General features: G+C 33.6%; 1 protein-coding gene across 2 annotated transcripts; it reads right to left on the bottom strand.

Moving 5' to 3' along the window:
• Nucleotides 713-3901, bottom strand: LOC109361704 (probable WRKY transcription factor 9). Of its 2 annotated transcripts, none has more exons than XM_019607231.1 (5): nt 3531-3901; nt 3000-3140; nt 2532-2888; nt 2001-2114; nt 713-1663 (listed from the first exon to the last, which is right to left on the bottom strand). In XM_019607231.1, the coding sequence occupies exons 1-5, from the start codon at nt 3768-3770 to the stop codon at nt 1007-1009; spliced, it is 1509 nt and encodes a 502-aa protein (XP_019462776.1). In that variant the 5' UTR covers nt 3771-3901; the 3' UTR covers nt 713-1006. The 2 variants fall into 2 exon arrangements, with proteins under 2 accessions (XP_019462776.1, XP_019462777.1); XM_019607232.1 differs by having other exon boundaries at nt 3000-3137.

The raw sequence follows: 11193 nt of genomic DNA, 5'->3' as shown, positions 1-11193 counted from the left end.
ATATATATTAAGCCGAGTAAGTCATCCCTCATAATTATGTTGCTGATCTGTTTCTCTCTATTTTTTATTTTATTTTCAGGATTATTTGTTTCAATAGAATTTAATGGATCTGATTGGAGAGGTATAGTGTTGTTGAGAGTAATAGTTGTAGAAATTTATTTGACGACAAATTAGAATTTGGTTAAGTGAAGCATCAAAAAAGGAAAACCAATTTAAGTGTAAGTGCAATCATATCTACTATATATCTCATGATGCCAAGCAATGCGATTGTAAAAGGATTCAGATTCTCTATTGTTGTCTATCAAATCACATTAAAGTATATATCATATTGGCTGGATCTACAGTTGGATTCATATTAAATTGACAAAAACAAAGTTTAAGATAAACGAAAGTCTAACCTTCACATACAAACAAGGTTTTTACTTTTCTCTCATAATTGGTGAGGATCTCATCCATTAAATAAACTGATTTTTCTAGAGCCATATAATTCATTCACTATCAACTTGTTTCACATAAGTATATTACAAGCCTAGAAAATATGGAATAAGATTATCTTCAGTACTAGAATGTGAGACCTAGATTTATTTGATGATTTAAAAAAAAAACTATCTAAAAATAGTTCAAAATTTACACCCTTAGTTTTTTTTGTACTTTCCATATGTTATCATGTTGTCCAGCACTAAACTTGCCATAGAAATCCAATTTCAGAAAACACATGTAATCAAAGTCTCTAGGCTTGTATACCAATCAACTAAGTACAAACTTTTCTTCACAATAGTTAACTCAGCAACAAGAAAGATCAAATTACATGGGAAACAAAAGAATCCCCACCCCATATATAGCTTATATATTTATTGAAGATATTTGAATTTGTAATGCTTGAGAAGTTGCCTTGAATACTATGTTCACACTCTTGTAATTGTATATATATAACCTTAATTAACTTTTTGTGTCTTCAAACACACTTATGATATCAAATTTTCAACTTTTTTCAAGGTGAGAGAACTCAGATGGACTTGCCATTTGTTGAAAGAGAATCTAAGACCCAACTATTGTTGCTAGAGCTACCATTCTGGCCACTCCTAGGACCAAAGGTAGAACTACCATGGCTCTCTTTATTCATGAGTGATGTTATGGCTGCTGCAACCGCATTCCTAAACTTAGGATCTGAGGCAATTGCAGACACATTGTGATCATGATCTTGATTATCCACTACTTGTCTAGTAGGGTTATGAAAATTGTTCATTGCAATTGCACTACTACCACCACCTTGGTACTTGTTTGGCATCCAAGATAAACGAGGATCACTCGTTGTCACATTCGAGGAGGTACTGCCAAAGGGAAAACGTAGAGGGTGATCATTGAGATTATTGGTGAGATCAAGAACAATCCCTTTGGAGGGATCATTAAAATGGTTAATGGTTCTAATATTGGAGGAAGGTGGTGGGTTTAAAGAGTGGAAACTATTGTAAGGGAGTGATGATGGTTGTGTAAAAGTAGAGGTTCCAATATCAGAAATAGGGTTGCTTGAATCTAACAATACAAAAGAAGTTGCTGCAGAAGCTGTAGAAGCCATGGCAGTTGCACCAACAGGGAGTGGATGGTTATGTGTTCCTTCATATGTTGTGATTAGTATGGACATGTCATCTATGCATCTTTGCACCTATACATATAAATTCAATATATCAAAACAACAACAATTTCTTTCTATGTGGAATCAGTTATATGGATGAATGACACAATAATACATACATAAGAATCGGAGAACGAAAACAAACTTAGTTTCATTCAAAATTTAATTGCTAAATTAATGTTTTTGTATTTACATCAAAACTTGAAAATAAGAGGCAAATCATATGACTAACAATTTCTTTTCGAAAAAGGAAATTATGTCTTTATAGAGATTAAAAGAAATATAGAATTAAATATGTAAAATTTCTTCAAATATTTTTCATTTATTATAAAGATGCAATGATGTGTATAAATTATTTGAGAATTACCTGTTTCCTAACCGGGCATCCTGCAGCTACAGTGCAACGATAATAGGCTCGTGGACATGGATTTCCTTTAGCAATTTTCTGTCCATATTTTCTCCATTGGCATCCATCACTCATCTATTGAAAACTTGAGATTGTTAGCACTTTTTTTTTATAAGTTGAGATTATTAGCACTACAAAACATGTAGTTTTTTCCTCAGAAAATTTTTACATCAAAGTTTGACAATTTTTTATTTTATTTAAGAAAGAGGATAAGATAAGAAAGAAAAATTATGAAATAATTATTTCATTTGTTAACAAGGAAGAATCGTCAACTTTTAGTATATAAAATTCTTTACAAATAACATTGATATTAGTCCTAAGTACATCATCTCAAGTATGTATAAGGTGGCAGAAACAAGACTTTAGGTATGCAGAAAACAAGATTCAACTCTATATAATCAGATAAAATATTATAAATTAAATTTGTAAAAATAAAAAGTGATGTGTATAGACATGTGTGAATAATATTATTCATATAAATTTAATACTCACTGTGTTTGTTTCACATCTTGCTCTGACTGAAACCCTAGCTTTTCTATTAGGAGGTGAAGCAGCATGGGTAGAAATACCAGATAAGTTATGTATCTGCTGTAATTTGTTCTGAACTGATGCAAAACTTGTTAATTGTTCTTTGTTCTCATCTTTAATATCTTCCTCCTTTTCTTTTTCACTTGTGCTTGTGTGCAAACTTAGTGATAAACCCAATTCACTTTCACTTAAACTATCACTGTTGTTTGGTGGAGATGGAGGAGTACTTTGGATTTTGTTATTGAAGATTTCAAGAATTCTTGATGGTCCTTCACTGCTGGTGGTTGCCATGTCTTGAAGTGAGAGAGAAAATTGATGATCCTAAATGAGATTTCATGCATTATTAGACAAGAAATAGGGATCATATATATATATATATATATATATATATTTCACTCAAGACTAAATAAAAGAAACAATATTGAATTATACCTTTCTTTTATTGTTTTCTTGGATGATTGAAAATTTCATTTGCAGATCATAGTAGTCTTTCATTGTTTGTTCCACCACTTTCCTCAGAACTTTGTTTTCCTCTTTCATGCTCTCCATCTCCATTTTTAACACACTTAACTGTTAAAAAGTCACACCCTTTCAGCATATACACAAGCAATTAATTAAACCCTATCATAAACTTGTGTTTCAAGAGTTACACATGCATGCATAAAATGTGGTATAAGGTCCCTCTAGATCCCCTGGATGACACAAAAAAGTTAAGGGTTTGATTACTGGGAGTGACGCTTGTTAGGAGGAGCAACTACACCTCGAAAGAGATTAATTACTTACCCAAAACGGCAAGGGCATACCCTTAATAATACCAAACAAAACATGCATGCATAAAATTAAAGTAGAAAGGAAATAAGATAATAAAAATAATTTGAACTATTAATTTACATAAACAAAAAAAAGATAGGAATATAATGAGAGATGCATGTAGATTTGCTTGCCACTAATGAAAAACTATACCTCTCTTGCTTTTGTATTATCTTGCAAAGATACTTCTACAATTGATACATCATCATCTTCTATTTCACCAGCTGTGGCTTCAGGAAGTTCTTCCTTATTATCTTTCCTTATCATTTCTTCATCCCTATCTTCTTTTACTTTCTCATCAATCTTTGATTCTTCTTCATTATGCTGATCAGGATCTATTTCCAAAGAGAGATCAATTTCCATCTTTGTAAGCTTTTCTTCTGCTTTATCCATTTAGGACAAGGTTGAGCATATATGAGAATCTCTTACTTTGTCCTCTTTATATCTTATGATATAAATGCTATTTAGAGGCACCAAAGTCAATTCCCTCATTCCAAAGACATTTCTTATCTTAAACAAACACTCAAGGGTGCATCTGAGTTTTTGACTTTATTTGGCTTCTTAATGAGTCCCCCAATTAAATTAATTAGTCTTCAAGATTCTAATTTTAATTTAACATAATAGGAAGGTAGTGGGAACCTTACTATTATTTTTTATAAAGGATAAAAATAAATTAATCAAGTGAATAAGGTTGATCTAGTTGTTAAAAATCCAACTTACATCTTATAATAAAGTGGGTTTGAATCTCATTAGTGTAATCTTTGTAAGTAACTTTGTAAACATTTTGGTATATATACCATAATCATTTCCTAATTTTTTTTTGTAGGTAAAAAGGTTCACTAAAGTAGCATAAGGGTGCCAACCAAGATACAAAGGAAAAACATTCAAGAGCTTTACTTACTACAAGCTAGATTTATAAAAGACTAAGGGTTTAAACACTATTGCTCAAAAAACCAAAGCCAAAATCTAATATGAATCAACTCCATAATTTTAACATAATTAATCGCCTTAGCAGAAAATATTATTTCATTTTTTATTAGCCAAATCAACCACATTGTAACAAACCATAACCTTTCCTAACTGCATAAACCAATTAATCTAAAAAATTATTTATAAAAATATGAAGAATAACCTAGTCAAATTGATAATGGGTCATTGACCCCTTTACTTGCCCTCTGGTGTAATTAAGAATCATATCAAGTTTTATCAACCTCCAGCTATATATTGCACTTGAAAAAAAAAAGTTAGTCAGAAAAGGATCACATGATTTCAACTATATAGTTGACATTATTAGCAGAAATTAACATAGGCTTTTCTGTCCTTTTAGAGTATGTAACTAAGCCGCGTCTAACAACCTGTTAAATGGATGATACCATCGTGGTTCTCCCCCACAAACTCGTCATAATAATACAAAATTTTCATTCCTAACACTACGGAATTAATGCACATGTGCCTAGACCCTTAGGGTTGTTATTTTTCTCATTTAAATTCTGTAAATCTACCTGTACTTTACACACACATATATATATATATAACTATGTATGTACATATTAGTTTCATGTATGAACTATGAAGTAACTTGATCTGGATGCACAGTGACTTCAGAATTTTGGTGATTTGGTATAGTTAGGGTAATCAAAAATATAATTCATCAATCTTGAGCTCATTTTTTGATAAGCAAATAAGTATTAAAAAAAGCATAAGGGGTACAACCCAATAAAAAATAATAATAAATTGATCTTATTCCACGATATAGAAATACAAGCTATTAAGTCATTACACTAATTAACAAAAAGTAAAGAAATTAGAAGAACTTTTGACCAAAACAAAGATGATAATCGAACTTGAATCAGATCCATAATTTATAGAAAATTCACAGGCTTATTTGAGAATATATTTTCATTTCTCATAATCCAAATAGACCATGGAACATAAAATCACACCATCCTCCACTCATTAATTGAACTCTAATTCAACTTGTGATCAGTAATAATTATTTATAAGGTTAACGAATGTAATTGTCTACTAGAAGTCCGTTAATTGTGATTAAGAATTTAAGACTGATCAATTGTATCATAAGTAGATCTGAGTGTATTAGAGTCACCTAATTTTGAAGTCATTGAAACTAGATATCAAGTAATTATCCGAACTTTATATTTTTAGATGAAGATTTGTAAATGATTTGATTATATATTTTTAATACACTGTGTTGGGAATTCCAAATGATTTATTTGGTAAAAAAATTCTACATTGATTAGTTATGGGTAATTTGAATGTTTTATAAGTAAATGGAACTATATACCAAGTGATTTAAGGTTTTGTTTTATTGTATTTCTTTTTAATTCTTGGACTTATTTTTATAGATTTTTTGGATATTTGGGCTATACAATCCTAACTAGTGGTATCACTAGAGATTTGACTTAACCATATATTTGGTGACATAATAATATCGTAAAACAAGCTAACAAAGTTTGTTATTAAATTCAAATTCAAGTTGTTATGTAAATAGAATATCTAGAGCAGATTTAGTTTTGTTAATGCTTAAGAGATATTTTAGGAAACTGTTAATGATCATGAGAGATTTTATGAGTAAATTTAAATTTGTTAAGATATTATCTGATCAATTTTATGTATATATACACCACATCATTGATGAATAAAAGCATTCGAATCCGTTCCGTTACATGGTATCAAAACAAACAAAAAAACATTTGAGAAAATGTATACGACACACATGATAACTGAATATGAAGCTTCTATGATATATCTAAGAACCGAATATGCTCAGAACAAAAAGCCTTCACCTTGGATACTTGGTAGTGGGGCATCGAATCACATGACAGGGGTTTCGCAACACCTGTGCAACGTGAGGGACATGTCTAGATGTCCTGTTGGACTTCGAAATTGACACATTGCCATCTCTACTAAGGAAGGAATAATAAAATTTTCTGATAATTTAAATCTTTAACATGCACTTTTTGTACCTCAGTTCAAATGCAACTTGACTTCTATATCACAATTGTCAGACGACTCAAACTATAATATTCAGTTTACTAGTGACTTATGTGCTATAGAGGACCGAACCTCGAAGATGATGATTGGTTCGAGTGAACGAAGGAATAAACTCTATCTTTTTCGAGAAGCCCCAACAAAGAAGGTATGCAAAGTTGAAGGAATGAATGAGCTAGAAGTATGGCACAATAGATTAGAACATCCGTCTTGGAAAACTACTCAACTAATTTCCAATGATAGTAGAAGTGAAATTAGTAATTTCAAGAATAAAGTCTGTGACATATGCCAAAGAGCAAAGAAATCTAGAGAAACATTTCCATTGAGTAATAATAGAGCTTCTCATATATTTGATTTGACACAATATGAGTTATGGGGTCCATTTAGAACTCATTCATCTTGTGGGGCTTCATATTTTCTTGCTATTGTTGATGATTGCTCACATGCGGTATGGATATATTTTCTAATTGATCAGAAACAAGTCATCAAAGTGCTGACAAATTTCTTTTCTATGGTAGAAAATTAATATAACAAACGAGTTAAAACTGCGAGAAGTGATAATGGAAAAAAATTCATTTGCATGAGAAATGATTTTCTAGATCATGGGATAGTGTTTCAAACTTCAAGTATAGGGACAGCTCAGCAAAATGGGAGGGTCGAACGAAAACATCGTCATATTCTCAATGTTGCATGAGCTTTACGGTTTCAAGGTAATTTGCCTATTGATTTTTTAGGAGAGTGCGTGTTGACAACATGCTATTTGATCAATCATACCCCAAGCACAATTTTAAAAGGTAATACACCATATGAAGTGTTATTTGGACAAGAACCCTCCTACAATCACTTACGTGTGTTTGGTTCTCTATGCTTCGCTCACAACAAACACACCAACGAAGACAAATTTGTAACTCGAAATCGTAGATGTGCCTTTGCGGGATACCCCTATGGGCAATAGAGTTGGTGAGTTTATGATCTAGAGACTCATGAATTCTTTGTTTAACGATATGTGCAGTTCTTTGAAAACCAATTTCCATATTAGTGTTTCGAAAATAAGAAAGAAATCTTTCATTCTTTGCCTATTGATGATATGATGGACATTGACCTTAATGACATACAAACACCAACTAACCTTGCTCTTAACAGGGGGTATAAGTACTGCTGCAACCATAGGTGAAGCTTCCGAAAATTAAGACTCTAAACATTCACCTGCGAACAATCCCATGGCTGACATCTTAGATGCCAGTTTTGTGATTCCAGACACCACAATGCCCAATAATCCTGATGAAAATCCATTACTTGGACACATACATCGTGTAAAACAGCCATCAACAAGACTTCAATGGTATATAACAAACAAAGTGCAAAAGTTGAGTCATTTCCCTAGTTCATCATCTTCATTACATCCCTCAGGTAGTCCTTTTCTATTGCTCATTATGTAAACTGTGACAATTTTTCTTTGCCACATAGACACTTCCTTGGAGCAATCACTGCACAAAAAGAACCTTAGTATTTTCATGAGGCAGTATAATATGCTAGATGGAGACATGTCATGCAAGATGATATTAATGGTCTAGAATGAAATGATACATGGAGCACACAACAATTGCCCTTGGGAAAGAAAACTCTTGGATGCAAATGGGTCTATCACATCAAATATAATTCCGATGGCACGATTGAGCGCTTTAAAGCTTATTTAGTTGTTTTGGAAAATCATCAACATGAAGACATAAATTACACTGAGACTTTTGCTCATATCACCAAGATGGTGAATGTGCGCACTATTCTTGCAGTAGCTACGACCAAATAATGGGTGCTCTATCAAATGGATGTCCATAATGTTTTTCTCCATGATGAGGTGTTCATTTGCATGCCTCATGGGTTTTCAGTTACCTCCTCAAACATGATGTACAAACTGTGAAAATCATTATATGGATTGAAGTAGGCTCCGCATTGTTGGTTTACCAAGTTTTCTCAGACTCTTGTTTCCTATGGCTTTTTCAACAATCATGCTTGGATTATTCTCTCTTCACTTTGTATCAAGGGAGTGTTCAGCTTACCATTCTAGTTTATGTTGACGATCTAATTATTGCCGGAAATAATTCTTCAGCCATCACAAGATTTAAAATCTATCTCAACAAATGCTTCCACATGAAAGATCTTGGAACATTAAAATATTTTCTGGGTATTGAGATTGCTCGTAGTCCTACACGCATTTTTATTTGTCAGCATAAATATACGCTAGATATTATTTTTGAACCTGGTTTTCTTGGCACCAAACCTGTAGGTACTCCATTAGAGCAAAATCACCATTTGTCATCGGCTGTTGGTTTTGTTTTTACAACGTGGAGCGCTACCATCGTTTGGTTGGGTGCTTGATCTATCTTTGTTTCACACGCCCAAAGTTGTCATTTAGTATGCACACCTTATCTCAGTTTATGCCGGACCTCCATAAATTGCATTGGGACGCTGCTCTTCGCGTGGTTCGATTTCTCAAAGGTAATCTAAGACAAGATATCTTGCTTTTAAACCATTGTAATCTTCGTCTTCATGGGTGGTGTAATTCTGACTAGGCTAGTTGCCCTCTCACCCGTCGATCAGTGATTGATTGGCTTGTTTAACTAGGCCAATCTCCTATTTCTTGGAATCCAAAGAAACAAAACACAGTCTCTCGCTCCTCGGCTAAAGTTGAGTATCGTTTCATGGCCACAACTACTTGTGAACTCAAATGGTTAAAAGGAATTCTTTCTGATCTTGGCATTGCTCATCCCCAACCTATGATCCTTAATTGTGATAGTCAATCGACATTGCACATCACTTAAAATTTAGTGTTTCATGAACGCACTAAGTACATTGAATTCGATTGTCATTTTGTTCGTAATCAGGTTCTAAATCGAAATATCCTTCCTACCTATGTCTCTACCATTGTACATCTAGCAGATATCTTCGCCAAAGCTTTAGGTAAACCTCAGTTCAATTTCTTTCTAGGCAAGTTGGGCATTCAAAATCTTCATGCTCCCACTTGAGGGGGGTAATACTGCAAAACAAGTTAGAAAGTTTGTTATTCCATTTAAATTCAAGTTGTGATTGAAATAGAATATCTAGGAGGAAATTTAGTTTTGTTAATGCTTAGGAGATATTCTAGGAACTTGTTAATAATCACGAGAGATTATAATAGCATATTTAAATTTGTTAAGATATTATTTAGATTTGATAAGATGTTGTTGGAACATGGTGGTATGAAATATAAAAAAAAACACCCAAGTCCCACATAGAAGAGTTTTGAAAAAACATCTCCCAAGTCCCATATAGAAGAGTTTTGAAAAAAATATCCCGCAAGTCCCACATTGGAGAAATGAGGAACATGGAAAAAATCTCATGTTATAAATAGAGGCTTTCTCCCCTCATTATAACTGGCACCAAGTTGAAGGCATTTCCTCTCAACTTTTCTTTCTCCCCCCTAATACTCCGCCGGCGTATTTCCGACAACCTTCTCCCCCTCTTTATGTGGTACTTAAGAATTGGCACAGACATCCAAAATGAGATTTTGAGAACTGACACTGGTAGTCAGTATTGTGGGTAAAGAATTGGCACAGGGAGCCATATTGTGGGATTTCGAGAACGGACACTGGTAGTCAGTATTGTGGGTAAAGAATTGGTACAGGTAGCCATATTGTGGGATTTCGTGAACTGACATTGGTAGTCACTATTGTGGGTAAAGAATTGGCACAGGTAGCCATATTGTGGGATTTCGAGAACTGACACTGGTAGTCAGTATTGTGGATGTATTTGAGATCAGTTCTTAAAGTGCAGTAAGAAATCGATAACAAAGATCTTGGCTGTTTTATCCTGGGGACGGCGTGGTTGATAGTCTGCTTGCACATTTTGGGCAGTGCCACGAAACGTCTTAAAGAGAGCGACCTGGTCGTGACTCAGCCAGTTAGTATTATTTCGTGCCATTTAGAATTGCTGCAAGCTACGATAACAATAATTTTAAGATGCTTCGACTGCAATGACATTCGTAGATAATATTACTAGACCGAACAACTATGACCTGAACAAGCCATTTTGGTTTGACGGAACAAATTTCAAACGTTGGTAACATAAGATGGAATTTTTCCTCACTATGAGAAAGGTTACCCACGTTCTGAAAACCGACATCCCATTGGTGTCGGATGAGGCTGAAAAAGAGGAAAGGGATAAACTGGCTATTGAAATAGCTCTCTGGAATGAAAGTGATTACTTATGTAAGAACTTCATTCTGAATAGGTTGCCTGATGATCTGTATGATTACTACAACCCATACAAGTCTGCCAAATTAATTTAGTATATACTTGAGAAAAAAAATATGATACTAAGGAAGTTGGGACTAAGAAATATGCTGTTAGCCGCTACCTCAAGTATCAAATGACTGATGATAAATCAGTAGAGTCTCAGTCCCACGAGATTCAGAAAATTGCTCATGAGATCATTTCTGATGCTATGTCCTTAGATGAGCAATTTCAAGTGGCTGTCATAATTGACAAGCTGTCTCCCAATTGGAAGGACTTCAAAAACCTTATGAGGCATAAGACCAAAGAAATATCTTTGGAATCTCTAATCACTCATCTTCATATTGAAGAAGAGGCTCGTAAGCAAGATCAGAAAGATGAGGTGTTGATTGTCTCCAACAATAGCACTAAGAAGAAATTCTCAAGTGTGGTTCTGAAGCCTTATGGCACTAACTTCAAGAATAAGAACCGCAGTGAGAATAACGCTAAGAACATCAGTCGAAATAAGAATTGGAACCCCCAAAAGGTCCAATATGCTA

The sequence above is a fragment of the Lupinus angustifolius genome, chromosome LG12 (assembly GCF_001865875.1).
Source record: "Lupinus angustifolius cultivar Tanjil chromosome LG12, LupAngTanjil_v1.0, whole genome shotgun sequence".
NCBI classification, from domain to species: Eukaryota; Viridiplantae; Streptophyta; class Magnoliopsida; order Fabales; family Fabaceae; genus Lupinus; species Lupinus angustifolius.
The sequence above is the reverse complement of the archived record's forward strand: the minus strand, read 5'-3'. Positions and strand labels throughout refer to the sequence as shown.

Excerpts from the sequence above, each read along its gene's own strand:
- LOC109361704 (XM_019607231.1), bottom strand. The coding sequence starts at position 3,770 with ATGGATAAAGCAGAAGAAAAGCTTACAAAGATGGAAATTGATCTCTCT. Across the intron at positions 3,141-3,530 it reads ATAATACAAAAGCAAGAGAG|CAGTTAAGTGTGTTAAAAAT; the intron begins GTATAGTTTTTC and ends GTGACTTTTTAA. Across the intron at positions 2,889-2,999 it reads AAGAAAACAATAAAAGAAAG|GATCATCAATTTTCTCTCTC; the intron begins GTATAATTCAAT and ends AATCTCATTTAG.